The sequence below is a fragment of the Camelina sativa genome, chromosome 16, assembly GCF_000633955.1.
Source record: "Camelina sativa cultivar DH55 chromosome 16, Cs, whole genome shotgun sequence".
NCBI lineage: Eukaryota > Viridiplantae > Streptophyta > Magnoliopsida > Brassicales > Brassicaceae > Camelina > Camelina sativa.
In genome coordinates, this window is record NC_025700.1 from 25,851,070 (window position 1) to 25,870,564 (window position 19,495).

The 19,495-nt window shown below is 36.9% G+C and overlaps 8 protein-coding genes across 9 annotated transcripts; 4 read left to right on the forward strand and 4 right to left on the reverse strand.

The window, feature by feature from the left end:
• Positions 566–2,888, forward strand: LOC104752514 (probable polygalacturonase At1g80170). The gene is made up of 9 exons (XM_010474674.2): positions 566–806; positions 1,012–1,143; positions 1,245–1,415; positions 1,500–1,520; positions 1,608–1,815; positions 1,910–1,991; positions 2,067–2,175; positions 2,270–2,386; positions 2,487–2,888. The coding sequence occupies exons 1-9, from the start codon at positions 606–608 to the stop codon at positions 2,781–2,783; spliced, it is 1,338 nt and encodes a 445-aa protein (XP_010472976.1). The 5' UTR covers positions 566–605; the 3' UTR covers positions 2,784–2,888.
• On the forward strand, positions 3,509–4,316 carry LOC109129392. The gene has a single exon (XM_019237429.1). It carries the CDS (start codon positions 3,984–3,986, stop codon positions 4,179–4,181), a length of 198 nt encoding a protein of 65 aa, XP_019092974.1. The 5' UTR covers positions 3,509–3,983; the 3' UTR covers positions 4,182–4,316.
• On the reverse strand, positions 4,416–5,696 carry LOC104752515 (metallothiol transferase FosB). Its single transcript, XM_010474675.2, has 3 exons — positions 5,322–5,696; positions 5,129–5,234; positions 4,416–4,796 (listed from the first exon to the last, which is right to left on the reverse strand). The coding sequence occupies exons 1-3, from the start codon at positions 5,474–5,476 to the stop codon at positions 4,545–4,547; spliced, it is 513 nt and encodes a 170-aa protein (XP_010472977.1). The 5' UTR covers positions 5,477–5,696; the 3' UTR covers positions 4,416–4,544.
• LOC104752516 (pentatricopeptide repeat-containing protein At1g80150, mitochondrial-like) lies at positions 6,122–8,291 on the reverse strand. The gene is made up of 2 exons (XM_010474677.2): positions 6,536–8,291; positions 6,122–6,426 (listed from the first exon to the last, which is right to left on the reverse strand). The coding sequence occupies exon 1, from the start codon at positions 7,940–7,942 to the stop codon at positions 6,767–6,769; it is 1,176 nt and encodes a 391-aa protein (XP_010472979.1). The 5' UTR covers positions 7,943–8,291; the 3' UTR covers positions 6,122–6,426; positions 6,536–6,766.
• LOC104752517 (probable polygalacturonase At3g15720) lies at positions 8,430–11,431 on the reverse strand. The gene is made up of 9 exons (XM_019237983.1): positions 10,506–11,431; positions 10,306–10,416; positions 10,085–10,222; positions 9,760–9,936; positions 9,617–9,640; positions 9,324–9,531; positions 9,119–9,200; positions 8,819–9,015; positions 8,430–8,711 (listed from the first exon to the last, which is right to left on the reverse strand). The coding sequence occupies exons 1-9, from the start codon at positions 10,506–10,508 to the stop codon at positions 8,632–8,634; spliced, it is 1,020 nt and encodes a 339-aa protein (XP_019093528.1). The 5' UTR covers positions 10,509–11,431; the 3' UTR covers positions 8,430–8,631.
• On the forward strand, positions 13,333–13,780 carry LOC104752519 (EPIDERMAL PATTERNING FACTOR-like protein 8). The gene is made up of 2 exons (XM_019238217.1): positions 13,333–13,438; positions 13,563–13,780. The coding sequence occupies exons 1-2, from the start codon at positions 13,333–13,335 to the stop codon at positions 13,736–13,738; spliced, it is 282 nt and encodes a 93-aa protein (XP_019093762.1). The 3' UTR covers positions 13,739–13,780.
• LOC104752520 lies at positions 15,062–16,700 on the forward strand. The gene is made up of 3 exons (XM_010474683.2): positions 15,062–15,765; positions 16,048–16,220; positions 16,337–16,700. Exons 1-3 carry the CDS (start codon positions 15,193–15,195, stop codon positions 16,461–16,463), a joined length of 873 nt encoding a protein of 290 aa, XP_010472985.1. The 5' UTR covers positions 15,062–15,192; the 3' UTR covers positions 16,464–16,700.
• Positions 17,580–18,702, reverse strand: LOC104752521 (protein LURP-one-related 5). 2 transcript variants are annotated; one of them, XM_010474684.2, is made up of 2 exons: positions 18,349–18,702; positions 17,580–18,255 (listed from the first exon to the last, which is right to left on the reverse strand). In XM_010474684.2, exons 1-2 carry the CDS (start codon positions 18,574–18,576, stop codon positions 17,827–17,829), a joined length of 657 nt encoding a protein of 218 aa, XP_010472986.1. In that variant the 5' UTR covers positions 18,577–18,702; the 3' UTR covers positions 17,580–17,826. The 2 variants fall into 2 exon arrangements, with proteins under 2 accessions (XP_010472986.1, XP_010472987.1); XM_010474685.2 differs by having other exon boundaries at positions 17,607–18,231; positions 18,349–18,696.

The following is a 19,495-nucleotide window of genomic DNA, read 5'->3' on the forward strand; positions in this document are numbered from 1 at the left end:
TTCTAGGATTTAAAATTTAGAATTAAAGGGTTTTGTACTTATTTGGTCTATGTTGTGTTATGGATAATATGCTATGGATAAAGATCTAACCAAATTTATGTATGTATATTTTGTATGAATAAACACAAGTAACTATCTATTAACAATACTGCAATTGATTATCCACTTATAATTGAACAAATGTTCAACGACTGATGGATACTGTATAATCTAAAAATTCATAAAAAATATAGCAATATGTATCTTAAAATGTAGAAAATATATAATCATAACATATTTTATATAAATAAATAGAAAATTTGTTTTATGATAACAAATAAATATATTTTACTTTGTTAAAGTGTTAACAACAAAAAAGAAGAGAAAAAGAGAAAAAAGAAGGAGAGAAAGAGAGGTAAGTTGTTAGTAAGGGCAAAAATGTAAAAGGAAAATGGACAGATAAACAAAAAACTTAGGAAAGTATATCCTGAATGAAAAGTGGGTTTTTGTGACAGAACTCAACCTAAAGTGGGTTTTCATGACATTCACCCTAAAATCTTTTAGTTTATAAAACACACTCGTGGCCCGTGGGGGTCGTCCTTAACTAAAAACAGAACGCTCAAATCATGAGTTTTGTTGTCAATCGTTTCCTATTCTTAATACTAGCTATTGTATTCTCAGTCGCTCTGACCGCAAACGCGAATTCATTCGAATCGCTTCTCCAGCTCCCGCGAAGACAAAAGCGTTCGACCCGACCCAGATCCGAACGGCTCCTCCACGTCGGCCATTTCGGTGCCAAAGGCAATGGCTTCACCGACGACACTCAGGTAAATGATTCTCTCTCAACCCTCCCTCCCTCCCTCTCAAGAACACTTCTTGCTTTACATACACTAGTGTCAATTTTAGCAATCTTGATTTTTTTTTTCAATTCAAATCTTGAAACTTTGTCGGATTTAGGAAAGCAGACATCGCTGGTAATTGTGTCGGAATGATAAATAAATGTGATTAAAAAAATAAATATATGGTAAGCAGGCGTTTGCAGATGCTTGGAAGGCAGCTTGTTCATCCAAAGCCAAAACCAGAATCTTGGTTCCAGAGAATTACACTTCCCTCGTCCTCCCCATTGATCTTTCTGGACCTTGTAAATCAAGACTCACACTGCAGGTTTTTTTTAATAAAATGCTTCCCAACAAGAATCTCTCAGTGAGATAATTTTCAGATTATTCTCTTAATTGCTTTCTGCTCTTTTTTTTCCCCCCAATTAGATCTCTGGTACTATCATTGCTCCGGATGATCCAGATGCTTGGGAAGGCCTAAACCGCCGGAAATGGCTTTACTTCCATGGCGTCAGCCGCTTTACTGTTGAAGGAGGCGGCACTGTTAATGGAATGGGTCAAGAATGGTGGAGAATATCTTGCAAACGCAATCATTCCAACGTTTGTTGCTTTTTTTTTACTCTTTTCCTTTCAATATGTTAAGAAATGTTTTCTCACACTTGTTTCAACCATCTTTTATTGCAGCCTTGTCGAGGCGCTCCAACGGTAAGCTTCCTATTGGTTTCTCTCTGTTTGGTATGGTTACTTTGTTTTGATACAAACAAAAGTAAGACTCTGTCTCCTTGTGTATAGGCCTTAACATTCCACAAGTGCAAAAATATGAAACTTGAAAACCTCAATGTGATTGATAGTCAGCAGATGCATATTGCCTTCACTAGCTGTCGTCGTGTGACCATCTCTCGTTTAAAGGTCATAGCTCCTGCTACTAGTCCTAATACTGATGGAATTCACATAAGCGTTTCTCGTGGTATCGTGATAGACAACACCACTGTCAGTACAGGTCAGTCTACTTACTTAACCAGACCTTGAATCTTATTAGTATTTTCTTTATTGTTGATTAATATATATATATATATCACTTCTGTTTTGAGTAGGAGATGACTGTGTTTCGATAGTTAAAAACTCGTCACAAATCTCCATCAGCAACATCGTGTGTGGTCCTGGCCATGGCATAAGGTAACCTATCTTTATCCAGGCAGATATAACAAACAGACAAAAGCATAATCTTAATTTTTCTTTTTTTTTCTGTAGCATTGGAAGCATAGGGAAATCAAAATCTTGGGAAGAAGTTAAAGACGTATTGGTTGATACGGCCTCTATCTCTGACACTGATAATGGTGTTCGAATCAAAACATGGCAGGTGATTTCTTCCTATCAGAGCTTCACTTCACCTTATGACATTAAAAGAACTTAACTTGCTTGCTCTTGCTCACTCCTTTTAAGTTTTTAACCAGGGAGGAAGTGGTTTGGTCTCAAAAATCATATTTAGGAATATCAAGATGAACAATGTGTCGAACCCCATCATCATCGATCAGTATTACTGCGATTCCCGGAAGCCGTGTGCGAATCAGGTAAAGAACACCCGAACGTGTGCCGTTTCTTTGTACAACAATGTCTTAAATATTGATCCAACCTGAAGTTTTTTTCTAAACTAAAAAAAAAAAACTGCAGACATCAGCTGTTACCATTGAGAACATCTCATTTGTTCGCGTGAGAGGCACTTCAGCATCAAAACAAGCAATCAAGATATCTTGCAGCGATAGTTCACCATGTCGCAACATTCTTCTACAAGACATTGATCTTGAACCGTTAGACGGTGATGGTTTGACAGAGTCTTTCTGTTGGAAAGCTTATGGTGCGAGTTCGGGGCAAGTGTACCCTCCTTCTTGCCTCTCAGAGTCAGAGGATGAGACAAACGTCTTGGAACAGTCGGTTCAGTCCGGCGGGATCACATCTGCTTACCTTTGAACTCATGTTTTCAGATTGCCACGTGTCAGTGTATACGTCAAATGTTTTTTTTTATATACACAGTACTATATGATTTCACGTTATAGCAAATTCACACTTCACCAATCATGAGCTTCTCATTTATGAATCCCGGGGCTTTGCACTCAACTTATTGAAAAAGAAAAAACAATACAATAATGGATGTAAAAGCTCACGGTTGTTGAGGAGATTAGAAGCTATTAAGAGAAAAATCAAGTCAAAACCTTGGCATCAGTACTAAAACACTATGGAGAAAATGGCTGAAGCACCAAAACTATGAGAAATATAAGTAATGAGCCAAAATAAAGGGGAGCACATGCATTAACTAAGTTTGTAAAAAACAATAACAGAGGGTCTACATTCGAATAAGCGAAAATTTCAAGGAACATTGCTAAAGGGATGATAGATAATATAAACTCATAATATGACCTTTTGAGCCTAAACTCTCGGATCCATGTAGTGTAGCCCATTTATAAGAACACCGGAGTATATCAAAACAGAAACAATTATGAAAAGAAACGGCCCATTATCATACAAATTAAGGAATTCACAATTATTATTAAAGAACAAAATTAGAGAGAGGGGAAGTCACACCGACATCATCGGAGCTACGACACGAAAACGACCGCGGTGGATGATAACTTTCGGTGGCGTTATCTTATAGCCGTTAGGTCTACTATATAATAGACCTGTTGAGTAATGAGTAATCAATTCCACTTGTTAGGTTAGATTTCATGTATGCCTTTCCTTTTTCAAAGAGAACCTTAGATTTGATGCTTAATTAATTCCTTTGTTTAAATAGAAACGTATTTTATGTATTCTTTTTGATCTAGCGAATATCACAAAAGCTTGAAGTTAGGAAGATTTAATTAATTAATTGCTGATATTTTTGTTTTGTTGTTGTTTACTTTGGTTTAGATTTTTTATGTGGATAAGTGATGAGAGGAGATGGTTTTACTAATATTAGCCCTATTCTATCTAAAACTTCAAAATTCAACATTCGATCTCTTCTTCTTACTAGTTAAATTATTCCTTTCAATTCCGTAGGGATTTAAAAGACCACTTAGGCATATATACCAACAATCCTATAAATTACACCCCCAAACACATAAAACTCTCACCACCAGCCAAATTATCAAAGTCACCCAAAACACACACAAAATACACATCAAGATTAGGAAAATGAGTTCCATACAACAACTTTCTGTGCACAGGACCAACTCCAAGGTCATTACAGAGAAGAGAAGATCAGTCACAATCCCTTCGAATAAGCTAGAGAGCAAGCCAACGATTCATGATGTCGACAAATGCGCCGAACCTTTCATCCAAAACTTCCGGCGACAGCTTCTTCTTCAGTGCGATAACATCCTCCGGCCCTAGAGGAGGTCTTTGATACATATATTACTGTTACGTAAAATAGATGTAGCATGTCAGAGATAACATGTCTTATTTGACTTATCTTCCTAAGCTTAGGCGATTTCAAATGTATTATGACATTTCTTATAAAATCATAATTCTACCACAAGTTTTAGAAGGAACCAATTTTGTTTCTTAACTACTGGTACATAGACTAGAGTGAAGCAAATGGTCATTTTCCAGCTTGAGGAATCGGAATCACATCAACTTCTGTCTTACTTATTAGAATTATTAGATGCAATATTTATACACACACGCAATCAAAGAGACAAACACATCACAAGTTATCTACCAAACAGAATTTAAGGAGATGGGCAGACACGAGAACTAGGGGTGGATTTGAGTTTTTTGTGATGGCTGGACCAGCTGGCGGATATTGACTCGAGAGCAGGAACGAGCCATCTCTCCGGCAAGAGGGACAACGGGGAGGCTATCGCAGTTGCATATCTCAATCATGAAGCCATCAGGGTCGTGGAAGAAGAGTTGGTCCACTTGGATTCCTCCTTCTTCCACCACTGCTCTGACGTACTTTATCTCCATTTCCTTGAGCTTCTTCTCCACCGTTTCCATGCTTTCGCACTGCATTCAACACACAAATCTCTTTTATTGTTATTTTTTGTGTCAAATTATGTGGTCTCAGATTTCAATTATGTGGATTAATGCTAAAATCTATCTGCATACTGTAATAATAATTAAAAAAAAAACTTAAAAGAGCTCCAGTTCAAATAAAATCATGCATCTTGTTACATTTTCTGAAAGTATATATTCTAAATGAAATTGATGATAGATCAGAACACTAATAGAGTTTGTATTATGGATACCTAATCTGTGCAGAAGGGGTAAGTGAGTACACGCATGTTAAAAGTATATTGGAGGGTCAAAAAATGAAAAGAAGATGGTAATCTATCTACCTGGAAAGAAATGTGATTATCTTTGGGATTAATCTCAGATTTCTTCAGTAATTTCTCAGGTTCAGAAGATTGAAGAAGATGGATACCCATTCCATGTCCAAACAACCTACTCACACACAAAAAAAAAAAACATAATTTCGTTATTAACATTTCAAAAGATATAATATACATGTACGTTATATATGGTATGTACCAAGCGCCATCGAAATCAAAAGAGCCAGGTCTACGAATCGGTAGGAACCCTAAAACGTTATGGTAAAAGCTCATGGATTCCTCCACGGATCGACATAGAAGAGATATGTGATTCAACGACTTGATATGCAGAGGGTTTCCCATGTTTTCCTTCATTTTTCCCAGAGAAACAAAATCCAAAGCAGAACAGAACAGAAACAGAAACAGAACAGAACAAAAAAGAACAGAACAGAACAGAACAGAAAATAACAGAGCAGAACTCCGCCTCGATGGTACCAACAAAGCTTCGAATCCGAAATCTACGACGTTAACTATAATGAATTTAAGGATTGATCGATTCAGGAGGAAGATGATTTTATTAGAATTGTCTAAATGTACACGTGTATGTATATATAAATATGTGTGTGTCGTGATCGAGTTAACTACGGAACTTACCTTAGGATGGCGATGATGCCTATGTATGTCTCTATACACTTTATGCGTCAGTTTTTTTATATATATACTTATGTTGTATCATTACCACCCAAGGTATTATTCATCGTTTTGGAATTGAGGATACGTCTTATATCTTGGATCTTCAAATTCAGAAATTTCAATCATATAAAACACCCTCAATCAACTAGACCCACGTTCCCATAACGCCTTTTCATAAAACAAACAATTTTGGAATTGTGTTTCTTACGTAAAAGATATTTCCAAAATTACAATGCTAAAAAATTTACCGCCATAAAATCTACCATCACAAGTCAGAAACCAGGTGTTGAAGCATCACCAGACAGACGTTTTGAGTAGACAATAATATGTTACTAATTAAGTTTGCTTTGTCATTTGTGGGTTCAAAGTTTCCACAAACAATAAATAATTATGCATTGATCGGTTGTCTCTGTTCTCTTTTTCTGTTGTTTACATTCGTGTGCTATATTAGCAGGAAAAGCTATCAACGCCTATGTTTTAGGTTTAACGCCTTTTACTTTGGCTGGACGAAGCTAAGAACATAACTAATTTACCCAGGGCTCGTTGCTTTAGCGAAGCGTTTGCATCATCAGACAAAGATCCTACCGGTTTCTTCTGCACACGGACTTTGCGTATGCCATTTTGCTCTCGAGCTGAATTCAAAAGAAGAAATAAGATGTTTGCAGTTAGCATAACGAAAATGTAAACCAGATCTTTACAATCAAAACATCATTTAGTAGAGAGACACTATTTTTTACTTACTGGGTATCCATTGGAGTTTCCAAATCACCCTGGCCTTTATTATCACGGAGCAACTAATAGTTGAATCCGATAAGAAGATAAATGTACCTCCTGATATGGGACTACATCCAATTTCCAGTTCAGCCCCCAAAGCTATACAAAACAAACTCAGGAGAAAGAAAGAAAGAAAGAATCCTGTGGCCGCCTTGTCGTGTAGATGTAGCAAATTTTGTTCCATTTCAATGTAAAATATTACAAAATGGACTTAAGGGAGACCAACTGTTTTGACCTGAACGGAGGCACTCGTTTTTGAACTAACGCCATGATCGACTTAGCCTGATCAAGCTGGCCCTTTTTCACAAGCCCTTTGAGCAGCATATCAACTGTGTCCAAGTTCGGGTACCACTTCTTTCTCATACAATCCTTGCACATGGTATAAGCCAGATCAAAGTTTCCTGCCTTGCACAGATAGTGAATCATCGTCTGGTAGATCTTGAGGTTGGGTTTGTACCCTTTACCGTGCATTGCTGTATAAACCCTTTCGGCCATCTCAGGAAACCTCGCAATGAAAAACCCTTTGATAACCATGTTATACGTTATGTTGTCCGGTTCCACCTGCAGTCTCGGCATCAACATCAACAGATCATTCGCATCCCAAGCACGTCCCCTATTCACTAAGAACTGGATCCTAATATTAAAAGTGGTGAGATTAGGCCTGCAGCCCTTGAGGACCATAAGGTTCCACAACCCATTCCCAATCACACACCTCTCGTGCTTGTAAAACGCAGATATAAGTGTAGTATAAGTAACAACATCAGGTTTTAACCGTGATTTCTCCATCTGCCGCATAGCCATATAAGCGCCGTCAAGTATACCCAAGTCACAGAAAGATTTAATGGCAATGTTAAAAGAAACAGCATCAATATCAATGCCATACATAGATGGGGCGTCGTGAAGAAACTCCCGGATGGTGTGTAGATCAGGTTTGAAAGATAAGACTTGAAGCGCGGCATTGAAGGACTTAACGGTTCTTTTGCAACCGTGTGAATCCATATTGTAGAAAGTGTCAAGTGCTTGCTTGGTCATTCCAGCCTTGCCATACAACATAATAATCCTAACAACGAAACCCTCACGCCTACCTTGTGGAAGTGTCTTCTGATGCTCAAGCAGATCCTCGACGAAATCAAACCGGCGTGCACCAGCTAACCTAGAAACCGTATCTTCAAAAGCAAATCTGTTTTCAATCACCAAACGGTTTGTGGCGTTAGCTTTGAAGAGATTGAATAGCTTCTCAGGGTCTCGCTCAGATTTAAGCTTGACGAGGGCTGGCTCCTCAAGAACACCACCTTGGATCTGATTCGAAACACGACAGGTGGTGGCTGCTATAGAAGAATGGCAGAATCTGCGAATGGTTCGCAGAGATAGCATGATCCCTCGAGCCTAAACATACCCGTATAGTGAACCCGTTAACATCAAAATCTTCCAAGAAATTTGCAATTAGTTGTTAAGATCGATCTACCAACCCAATCTATTCCACAAATACGAGACCGAAGAGTTCAGCAAACCCTCGACATCCATATCTACCTCAATCGCAACAAAAAAAAAAAAACCTAAAACCCGATGCGATTTAACAAAACAGCCATATCTGTAAAAAACCCTTTCCCACGGCGAATTTAAGAACACAGCCCAACTTTAGCTCAGATCGCTATGACCGGAAAAGGGAGAAATTTTGATCTGAGATGGAGGAGATCAACAGGAGGCTAACGACGGAGACATACGACGGAGGTTTAAGGTTTAAGGTTTTTTGGGTTTGAGTAAACGATTTGGATCGACTCTTTTTGGGCCTCTTTTTTTTATTTGGGCTTACATTTTTATATCAGGGCTTTTGTATTAACTTTGAAATTCTTCTCTATTCCAATATGACCAATATACTTACACAGTATTTCAATTTACACCCCCAACATATTAGCTAAAGACAGGAGGAAGGTCGGATGATGCCTTGTGCGGAGCCCTGAACAAAAGAGCAGAGAGAGGAGACAGAATCAATTCCATCGGCCGGAGATAAGGCAATGTCTCTCATGAAAAGGATGGAACATGGAACACTCTCCCCTGAACAATCAAGCTTCATTGCCACCTTTGTAGCCGATGTTCCACTCATCTTCATGTATCTCACTTTCTCTATGTGAACTGCCTTTCTCTGTTTTACAACATTACACTTTTACCATTAGCTCATCTTTCATCTACATTTAGATAGAACTTTTAAAAAAAAGATTGTTACAGTTTGAGGGCAGTTAGGGGCGCAACCGTAGAACTGATCAATGATGATGGGGTTTTGTACAGACGAGAAACGAATGTCGAAGAACTCGATTCCTCGGACGTAACCAGTTCCTCCAGGCCACGTCTTTATTCGAGCTCCGTTTGTTGTTCCTGTGAAGTTAACGTGCCACACACGTATGTTTTCCACTGCTACCTCTGTTCCTCCTCTACCTAAACTCCCAACGCTGTTTCACATTTCTTCTTAGTTTCTTTTCCTTTTCTTCTAATTTAACAAAAACATTTTGAAAGTATAAGATTTCGAGATTGCTAGAGAAAAATATTAGCCACCTTACACCGTGACCAGGTCCGCAGTTCACAAAGGAAACAGTCACATTATTCACTTGATCACCGATAGACACACAATCGTCACCTATATAATTAAGGAAAATGTAAGAAAAACCAAAGAAACTAACTAACCAGTTAAACCTTTATTGGATGTGTCCATGGATCAAGATTTATTAATTATTGTTTTGGTTAGGTAAGAAAAATTTACCAGCGGCGATGTCAGAATGATTAATAGAAACGGAGGTGGAAGATGTGATGTGAATGCCGTCGGTGTTAGGGCTAGCCTCCGGTGAGGTTATTTTGATATCACTGATATACACATTTTGGCTTCCCATCACAAGAACATGGGTTTGTGCACTATCTCTGAATCTCAAACTCTTTAATGTTACATTTCCGCAGTTGCTAAATGTCATCATCTGCGGTTAAAGTATATATATATCGTTATTGAGTCGTCCCAGTTTGTTACATACTACTATTTTCTTTTGTAAAAAGTAAACTTACCGTTGGTGCAAGCCAGATGCAATTCTGAGACACCGAGTATATATGGTTAGTTATGATACATTTACTATAACAAAAAAAAAAAAAAAAAAAATTAAAAAATTAAAAAATAAATCAAAAGGTTAAAAAAAAGAAAATATAATTACGGGTCCGGGATGATCTCTGCAATGAATATCCCACCATGCTTTGCCTTGGCCGTTCAACAAGCCGCGCCCTACAATTGCAAGTCCATCCACTTGATCGAATATGAGCCATGGTATTACTCCGTTCTCACCATTTTCCCACTTGTTTGGATCACTCTGCGCTATCATCTCTCCATCGATCTATATATATATTACAAAATAATTATTTTGGAGTTTCATATTCGGATTATATATTCTTTTTTTTTTTTTTTCTTTTTTGTTTCGGATTATATATTCATGTAAATGTGTAATAATATCTCTATCAAGTAAAACCGCTGGAGGGATTTACAGTGAAAAGGAGAGGTTTCGGTATGCAAGGTCCCGTGAAGTGAAGGGAGTTGAGGAGGAACACCTTCCCTGCTGGTACATGTACACTCCCCGTTTTGGAGCTTCCCTTACAAGCATTCTCCCACGCCTTTTGGAACGCCTAGTATTTTTTTTTTCCACCAATCAAATGTCCAACGATGTTCACCAAAAGTTAAAACTTTGTATCATGACCAAAAAACTTACAGATGTATCATCGGCAATTCCATCCCCGACCGCTCCATATTTCATCACTGATTCACCATTGCTTAACCAGAGAAGTCCTAAAATTGCAACGAGTACTAACAAACCACGGTCCTACACATTCATACAAAAAAAAAAAAAGAGGATTAATTTTTTGAAATCAGGGTCTGTTAGTAGATAGAGACAAATTAAAGAGTCTTCACCATTTTGACGGGAGATGGATTAATCTATGCAGAGTTGAAGTCTGAAATAGTTTCAGATTTTCTTAAGACATATATAAATAAGCTAAGAACATAAGGTATTGATTCAAGCCTCACATTAATAACATAAAAGCATGCATGCATCATCCAAGGATTCTATATATGTGTTTCATTCGTAGCCTTAATTAAGTTTCCTCTAATATCAAGTGCCACGGAACAGTCTTCTCCATACAAAAAAAAAAAAAAAAAAAAGTTCGCTGAATTTTCTAGCTATAAACTGGACAACTTCTTTTTATTTAAAAATTAATATCTCGAATTTAGAAAATATTTAATCAACAATTAAATGTGATTACTTAAACGATGTGATGAATTTTAGTTGAAGGATTCTCTGTATGTTCATTTATAACACAATACGTACTGTTCAAGTTTCCCTCTCGTTGGACTAGTAGCTTTTATAACGAAAAGAAAAATTCAATGAATTTTCTAGCTATAAAGGAAACAAAAATATAGCAAATTTTATTAAAATTAATATTTCAAATCTATAAGAAAATAAATTATAACTAAAGGCTTGAAATATAAAGTGTAAACACAGATTTGGGTACAATTCAAAAGCTAGCAAAGACATCGATGCATCCCAAACAAGAGCTCAATGATGGAAAGATTCTCTCTGATCTCTGAACATAGGTAAAACTAAAAGAACACCGATCGAGAAACACTCGGGGGAACAAAAATGAGGGATCTTTGATTTCCAGAGCGAAAAGATAAGAGTTGGACACCAAAATATGATATCATAATCAGATCTGAGTAAAAAGCGTCGAGATCCATATCATAAAATCAAGCCAGAAAAACCCCAAAATCATAAAAATCTCTACTTGTTCGGATCAATGCAAAGGGCATATAAGATAAGTGCATGAATCATTGAGATCTTTTTGCCGTTTCTCCACGTCTTTGCATTTAACCGAAAAGACAATTTAAGGAAGACACACACACACACAAAAAAAGCACGTGGCGAATCCATATATACTGTATTCGTTCTTTAATTATCCCGCAATTCACGTTTCACAACACAAATGTATACGTTTAACTTGTGCTCACTTATTTATAATTTTAGTAATATATGTTAAAATTTGAAATACGTATATATATAGTATTTGAAACAAAATCTGATGGTTGTATAGAAAGAATTTATTGTCACCAGACTGTGATTAAGAAAGATCACGAGATTCATGTAGCTTCTTTATTTTTTAATGAAACTTGAAAATGTAGCATCAAGTCAGCAGCAACAACGCTTCCCCAAAGTTGAATAAAATTGTCAAGAGACTTGGTGGGAGTTTCCTCCGACAAACTTAAGCCATCTTCTATTGGTCGTTATTTTTGATCCAATGGGCATCCTTCGGCATGTCTATTATCTTCTATCCCCAACTCACATCGTCTCGAGATCATCACAGAGGGCAACATAACTAAATGTTTCTTTTGACTTTGGTTTTCCCTTTTCATTCAAATATGGAAAGAACAATAAATTGATATCTTCGCCAAAAAGCTACTACAACCGACAAGGAGTAATACATACAAATACATGGTGATCTTGTTACAAGACTCTCAACTCATAAATTTATATTTACTTTTTTTTTTGGCTACGGGTGTGACATCTTCGTTTAACCATAACGAAAACAGTTGGTTGAGATAAAACTTAAAGATAGGATCCAAACCCATTAAAACATGTCCAACCCCTATAATACCCTGAATAATCAACAAGGGTTTGGTTTCCATTCAATGAGGTATATATATGAATATATAATCCCACTTCTTCGATTCAGTATAATAACTTGAATGGTTTAAATCTAGGTTGCATGGAAACGGAAACGGATACGAATACGCGGAAACGAAACGTTTCGGAAACGAGGAACGGTTTTTTTCAAAAATTAGGAAATGAAACGTTTTGGAAACGTATGTACATATACATATACATATATATATATATTTATATTTATATATATATATATAATAAAACACCAAACATAAAAACCATATCAAAAAGCCTCAAACAATAAAACTTCAAATATAAATATTAAAAAATTGAATTAAAACACTAATAATATTATATATTTATATTTATAATGAAGTTTTATATTTTAAAATATTTATTTATTAAGTTTCAAATTAAAAAAGAAGTTTCCGTCGTGTTTCCAAAACGGAAATAAAGTTTCTATCGTGTTTCCAAACATAAATTTCTAGAAATCGTGTTTCCAAACATAAATTTCTAGAAATCGTGTTTCTGTGCATTATTTCCGAGTTTCCACAAGTTTCTGTTTCCGAAACGTTTCGGAAACAGAAAATGGACCTCGAAAAGAGTTTTCATGCAACATAGGTTTAAATACACAAAGTATGTAAAAACATGCGGCCGTCTAATTAGCATGCAATTACACGCTTTGCTGACCAATAGCCATGGAGCCTTTTTTTGTTATTTTCAAAAATAAAAACAGAAAGAAAAAAAAAACTCCGTGTTCGTTGAAATTAGGGTTGTTGTCTTTGGTGTGTAGTACCACACAAAAAAGTGAGACAGAGAGTTAACATGATGACGATAATGGGTGTTGGAGATCAAACGAGTTCGACGGAATAATAAGTTGAAAATTATAAAAATCATGAAAATCTAGATAAGTTAAGAAGTTAGTTGATGAATATTTACATTTATTTTTGAATTCTAATTTACATTTACACATGCTCTTTTCCCAAAAGCAATACATGTGTGGGGTAGACCTAAGCATGTGTAGTATACGCTATTGCTCTATACAACTCTAGCGCGCTTTGGGGTTTGATAAAAAGTGAAGACATGATCTCGTCAAGAAAATATAAACGATGTGGTTCAGGAGCTGCATTGTTCATTGCCTATATCTTCTTCTTCTTGATCTCTCTCATGTCTTTACACTACGTATCTGGTATAGATCCAAATCCTTAAAAAAAAAAAAAAATTGAAAATTAATCCTTACAAATTATTTCCCCTTTGAGTAAACTATAATTAAATCTGTTTTATTAATCACTTTCTGGTTTATATATATGTAGCAGGTGATGATCATAAACAAAAAGAGAAGGAACCGGTTCGGGGTTCAGAGCCTCCCGAGTGTGCGAACAAGTGCCTGAACTGCAAGCCTTGTCTTCCTTATCTATTTGGCATTCATGATCATGGTGCTCATCATGATGATGATGATAACATATTATCCCGTAAGGTGGGTGTGTAGATGTAGCGACAGAGTATTTGAACCGTGAGAATAGTTTCAAGAATTAAAACATTATGTAAGCGTGTTGCTTCTCATGGATTCATGTTTGATGGTTTTTTTGCTTTTTTCTTTTTGTCGGAAATTCGGAATTATACTATCTTCAAATATATATATATACAATCAGGGAAACTTCTACATATACTCGGCTACTCCTCGCGCGCATGAGTTCATAAATAATGATGGTGTGTGCTACAGTAAGAAAGAAAAATGAAAAAAAAAAAACCGATGGTGTGTTTGTGTGTATCATGCATGTCCGTTTGACGCACCATCCACATGCGTAACAATACTGGTATTGGGCTTTTAATGGGCCTACAGAGGGAGCCTTAACAGATAAAGTGAGGACATGGGCTGACTAATTAAGCGTAAAAGCTTCAGACTCCAGTACCGAAGACTTTTTCTTAAGGTCAAACCACGATTCTTCACCGTACGTTTTTGTTTACCTGTGTGTAAGATAATGACCATCTCAATATATCGCATCTTATTTTTAACTCGACAGCGCCTCCTTAGGATAAGAAATTAATTATCGAATATATCTGCCTCAGGCATCACATCCTAAATAATGATTCCCTTATGTTCATGTAATTATGGGATATATATACCAATCAGATTCATAATTTTAATGTTTGTGACGATATCCATAAATCAGATTTATGATGAATTATTTATCACCTCCGTAACATGATCAGAATCTTGATGTATAGTGTGAAGAATCACCCACGTATCATTTTCTTCTCAAAGCTTCGAAAGAAACCCTTAAAAAAACGTTATTATCTGCTTCTGCTGAATACATTTAATAATCCATATAGCGTGACAAGAGAACAGAGGCCGTAATATAGTTGATAAAAGCATGAGAATGATGACGACGAATGTGAAGCATTGAGAGATTTGTCTCTATCTCCCAAGCATTGAGAGATTTGTCGGCATTCGTCAGCTGAAGTCCATAAACGTGTCGACTGTTGTCTCGGTTCGAGATTGCACTGTAGATTACAGTTACGTTTAGAGTTTGTCTCTATCTCCCAGGCAACCCAGGACCGTCAATTTTTCTCTAAGAAACTATGTAAATGATGGGGACAAAAGGGCGAAAGGTGAGTCCCACTTTCGCCCATGTGGTTGTGGTCAACGTGTCAAAGTACTAGAGGCTCTACGTTTACTACGATATAAATTTTGCTATCAATCTATCTATGGATGGTCTCTCGTCCGTCGAATAGTTTCACTATTTTTTCACTTGGCTGGTGTCAACCAATAATATAAACACTTATCTTTTACAGTCTAAAATTAAATTATGCGGCTTACCATTCATTATATAAAGACTCTAGTAGACGACTGACTACTCATTTATATAAGGTACATATATAAGTGGTGTTAGTTTAATGGAGTTATTAATTTAAAGTAGTTGGCACCCGAGTAGGTTCATCATGTTATTGAGAAGCACATCTGCTCCGATACTGAAGTCGTGGCTTCCACAACACTGCTCGAGAGAATCGTCTCCGGACCAGGAGTCACAGCTCCAGCGCCGGTCAAGATCGTTGTCTCTTTTCTCATCAAAGTCCATAGATGGACACACTGGTGAGCAGTTGCACCAACAAGCTCTCTCCGAGCACAAGGATAGTGTTCTTAAATCAACAGCAAGCAACGAGAACCACAACGAAAATACCATACCACGAAGGCAACGCAGGTCATCCTTAGATGAAACACGTTACACGAAAAAGACGACTTTGGATCCGTCGTCAACTTTCTTAGTGGATAGGCTGTTCTCGAGCTCAGGACTAGGAGAAAAGGCCAGTTATGATGATCGTCTAGAGACTCTTGTGAGTGGTGGTGGGATGGGCAGCAGCGGTGGCAAGATTTGTAACGGCGGTGGTTTCGGTGGAAGTGGTGTTGACGGCGGCGGAAGTGAGGACGCTACCGAATCGTATTACAAGGAGATGATCGACTTGAATCCAGGAAACTCGCTTTTGACTGGAAACTACGCCAAGTTCTTAAAAGAGGTAATTAAGGATTTTATCAAGGAAAACATAGTAAAAAAATATTTTTATCAGCCGTTTATATTTTGGTTTCTTTTAATATATAGGATATTTTATACTACAAGATATTTAATTGTAGAAGATTCATATATAATACACGTGTAAAGAGTGTACTGCATATACGAAAGACAAAGCAAAAAAAAAAACCCCCAGAGTTTCATGTTTAGTTTCAGGAAAAACCGTAGTCGTAGAAGAGAAGAAAAGAAACGTTGTCATCGAAAAAAACCTAATGTATATGATGAACAGGTGAAAAGAGACATGAAAAAAGCAGAAGAGTATTGTGAAAGAGCGATTTTGGGGAACACCAACGATGGAAACGTTCTTTCTCTATATGCTGATCTCATTTTGCACAACCACCGAGATCGTGAAAGAGCGCACTCGTACTATCAACAAGCCGTCAAAATATCCCCCGAAGATTGGTAATCTTGCATAGATTACCTTCTATAATCAAACCATTTCACAAGCTAATTAAGGACAAATTAATTAAAGACTCGATCGGGATGCTAACAATATTGTTTATAAATTAATGGTGCAGCTATGTGCAAGCTTCATACGCAAGGTTTCTATGGGATGTAGAAGAGGACGAAGATGAAGGAGAAGAAGAAGAAAAAAGTGATGATATTAGCCATGTGCCTCCTCCAATTAACTACCATATTCCGTGATTTTCCCCATCACAATTCTCTTAGCGCATCATCGTAACTAATAAGACACATGTCTACACCATCCCGTATGTTCGTATTAAGATAAATAACATATAGATGCATGTTTAATACTCTTATGCAAATGCAATATGCGTGTATGATACATGCATGTTCATAATATTGTGTAATATGGATATGGTTTTCTATGTGTCTCGATGTTGTGTTATATAAAGTATGAAATAGAGAAAACATTAGGCATTTGTTTGTCAAAAGTATGATAGAATTGGTACATATCGATTTTGATGACAACTTGACATCAACCAACTTTAGCCAATACACAGATATTTTCTTGTCAACCAAAATATCTGTCGAGAAAAAGGAAAAAAAAAACCAAAAATATCTCGTTCGTACTTGGGCCTAGACGTTTGAATTCTCGTTAGCAAGCGATTAAGAAACCCGCAGATATTAGTGGGCTATGAATGGGCCATATTTTTATGTTAATGCGGCGGACCATACCACAGAAACTACACAACGATTCTAGGAAAGAGCCGAAGAGGTGTGGAAGATTCATATTCATGTACTTTCCCTCTCTCTAAATAATTGATCTTAGTCCAGCTAAAAGAGGATTTTTTTTTTTTTTTGGAACAGTGATCGAACTGAGAGATCAAACACACAGCACTGGCCTTGTATGAATCACAAACTTGTTATTAGTATATTCAAACTTCCTTACTGTTTATTATTGTATGGTCATACACCGACACCGGAAGAGTTTCAGATATTTTTTTCTTTAGAGATGAAACTTTTCCTCCATGTAACCAAGTCAAAGTCGTGAGGAGTTCACACTAGTATAGTTTTGTGCCATAAAATATAGGGGACTATTTGACACAATATTCTATGCTATCCCTATCTCCCATAGATTTGGAGTATTATATATAGTTGAACCGTCCTACAAAGGCTATGACACGGAGAGAGCAATATACTGGACACGGAACACCTTTAAGGGTATTGGTCGCTTTGACTAATGTAAATTTTTACAAATCGTTCGAGCTATACAACTTGTAACTTTTTGCCTAACTCACCTACAAAAGCGAAAATTAAATAGACAAAAAAAGATATTGTTATCTACAACTAACTCCATTGGTAAACACTTTTTGTTCTTCAAAATTCAAAATGAAACAGCTGTAAATTGCGTAATTCAAACCAAACAACTGATTACAACAACATCAAGTGAAAGAAGACGAAATTAGGAGATTTGTCCAAATCGTTACTTTCAAGCCGACAGAGAAACTCAAAATCAAGATTGATAATTATCCTCACTCGGTTTTGCGTCCCACCAAAACAAAAGAAAAGAAGAAAACAAAAGAAAAAAAGGAGAGAAATCAAATCAGTGATCTTCTGCGGAAGGGTGCACCTGTTCTTCACCAAGCTCGAGGAGATCGTCGCCGTATATTTGATCAAGCACAAGAACCAAACCCATGGCAAAGGCTCCATCAAAACCAGGCTTCACGTTCAACGAGAAAACGTCTTTCCCAAGCATCACGTTCGTTGAGGCATCCACTTTGCGCCGTATCTCCGCCACCTTCCGCCTCGTCTCGGCCTCCACAACGGTGCAGCTCCTTTGCCCGAAACTACCTTCGATCAGGTACTCGCCGCACATGTAGTCCCCGTACACCTCCACCGTCACGCTGTTCCTCCCGATTATCGACGATCTCCTGACCCCAAAGATGGGTTTCTGACCGTCCGATCTCTCCCCGAGATAACCTTCCCATCTTCGTCGCAAACTCGGCCTCTGTTTCACCGTTTCGATATTTTTCTTTTAAAAAGGAAAACAGAAACAGAGTAAGTTTCAACTCTAGACGAGTTAACTCAGTTATTCAAAATCTTATAAATCAATAAAAAAAAGCACCTTTCGTCGGAGGGTGAGGAGACAACGGCCGTGGGCGTCCATGAGGACAACTTCGTCGGTGTCGCGGGTGTTGGGGCCACCGTAAGAGTCCACCCGAAAGACCAAGCTGCCCTTGCAGTCATAAACCGTGAAACCATCGCCGGTGAAAAACAGAGAAGTTTTGCGAACAGTGAGGCTCCTTTCTTCCCCGTGAATAAATTCATCGTCGACGAGCAAACCACCCTTCATTTTTTTCGAGTTAATGATGCTTGTTAGTAGCTCTAGAGAAGACTTGCGCTACTAGCTCTTAATTATTATTATTGAGAGAGGGAGGAAAGTGAAGGTTGGGGAAAAAAGAAAGACAACGAGTGCAAGATTTATAAGATTGAAAGACCACGACACGGTCCTCTTTTAAACCAATAAGAATCTTCTTTTTTTATATTTTTTACACCTACGAATTTTACTGTTTAAGCTAATACGTACTTGACACGTGGGGCTGACTCCTCGCCTGATCTTTTTTCATTAAGTACATAGATGTCCACTTTTTTTTTTCTTTTTTTTTTTTTTTATACGTCACGTTAAACGTTTCTAAATGTACTCCTGGCAATTGGTCTGAAGGGAGATAGACGATGCGAGACTGGTCTACTTGTTTGGTTAGGCTCTAAATTTTGAAATTTTTTTCTATTACCTCAACTTGAATCTTTCAACAGAAATGATACATTAGTTGTAAACCAGTATTTTTACTTTTGAATATAATTTAATATTATCTTCAAAAATAAAAAATAAATAAACCTCTCTAATGTACCATCACATATTTCATGTACGATATACAATAATTCCTTTTTGTTTTTTCAGTGTTTCTTTTAATAATGTCTTGAGAAACATTATTAAAAAATAACAAAAAGTTGTACATTTAACAGTTTTCATTTAATATACGTACTTAAATATTACATGCATAATTGGTATACTTTTGAAGATTCTTGTTTGACTGTCTTCGGCAAACCTGTAACCTTTACATTACTTCTTTCTTTCCGATCACTGTTTCTCCTTCACTCCTTTTTCCTATTCTTACAATATTCCTTTTTCCTATTCTTACAATATTCCACATATATTATACAACGATTATACAATCACTACAGATCAAAAGGTTACTTTTATCTTTCTATAT

What these genes read in the sequence shown, in the direction of transcription:
- LOC104752514 (XM_010474674.2), top strand. Translation starts at nt 606, where the DNA reads ATGAGTTTTGTTGTCAATCGTTTCCTATTCTTAATACTAGCTATTGTA. An exon ending in AATCAAGACTCACACTGCAG is followed by an intron (nt 1,144 to 1,244) that starts GTTTTTTTTAAT and finishes CCCCCCAATTAG; the next exon opens with ATCTCTGGTACTATCATTGC. An exon ending in TTCGAATCAAAACATGGCAG is followed by an intron (nt 2,176 to 2,269) that starts GTGATTTCTTCC and finishes GTTTTTAACCAG; the next exon opens with GGAGGAAGTGGTTTGGTCTC.
- LOC109129392 (XM_019237429.1), top strand. Translation starts at nt 3,984, where the DNA reads ATGAGTTCCATACAACAACTTTCTGTGCACAGGACCAACTCCAAGGTC.
- LOC104752515 (XM_010474675.2), bottom strand. Translation starts at nt 5,476, where the DNA reads ATGAAGGAAAACATGGGAAACCCTCTGCATATCAAGTCGTTGAATCAC. An exon ending in TTTGATTTCGATGGCGCTTG is followed by an intron (nt 5,235 to 5,321) that starts GTACATACCATA and finishes GTGTGTGAGTAG; the next exon opens with GTTGTTTGGACATGGAATGG. An exon ending in ATAATCACATTTCTTTCCAG is followed by an intron (nt 4,797 to 5,128) that starts GTAGATAGATTA and finishes TGTTGAATGCAG; the next exon opens with TGCGAAAGCATGGAAACGGT.
- LOC104752516 (XM_010474677.2), bottom strand. Translation starts at nt 7,942, where the DNA reads ATGCTATCTCTGCGAACCATTCGCAGATTCTGCCATTCTTCTATAGCA.
- LOC104752517 (XM_019237983.1), bottom strand. An exon ending in GCATCTGGCTTGCACCAACG is followed by an intron (nt 9,532 to 9,616) that starts GTAAGTTTACTT and finishes CTTTAACCGCAG; the next exon opens with ATGATGACATTTAGCAACTG. An exon ending in GGACCTGGTCACGGTGTAAG is followed by an intron (nt 9,016 to 9,118) that starts GTGGCTAATATT and finishes AATGTGAAACAG; the next exon opens with CGTTGGGAGTTTAGGTAGAG.
- LOC104752519 (XM_019238217.1), top strand. Translation starts at nt 13,333, where the DNA reads ATGATCTCGTCAAGAAAATATAAACGATGTGGTTCAGGAGCTGCATTG. An exon ending in GTCTTTACACTACGTATCTG is followed by an intron (nt 13,439 to 13,562) that starts GTATAGATCCAA and finishes ATATATATGTAG; the next exon opens with CAGGTGATGATCATAAACAA.
- LOC104752520 (XM_010474683.2), top strand. Translation starts at nt 15,193, where the DNA reads ATGTTATTGAGAAGCACATCTGCTCCGATACTGAAGTCGTGGCTTCCA. An exon ending in ACGCCAAGTTCTTAAAAGAG is followed by an intron (nt 15,766 to 16,047) that starts GTAATTAAGGAT and finishes TATGATGAACAG; the next exon opens with GTGAAAAGAGACATGAAAAA. An exon ending in AAAATATCCCCCGAAGATTG is followed by an intron (nt 16,221 to 16,336) that starts GTAATCTTGCAT and finishes TTAATGGTGCAG; the next exon opens with CTATGTGCAAGCTTCATACG.
- LOC104752521 (XM_010474684.2), bottom strand. Translation starts at nt 18,576, where the DNA reads ATGAAGGGTGGTTTGCTCGTCGACGATGAATTTATTCACGGGGAAGAA. An exon ending in TCCTCACCCTCCGACGAAAG is followed by an intron (nt 18,256 to 18,348) that starts GTGCTTTTTTTT and finishes CCTTTTTAAAAG; the next exon opens with AAAAATATCGAAACGGTGAA.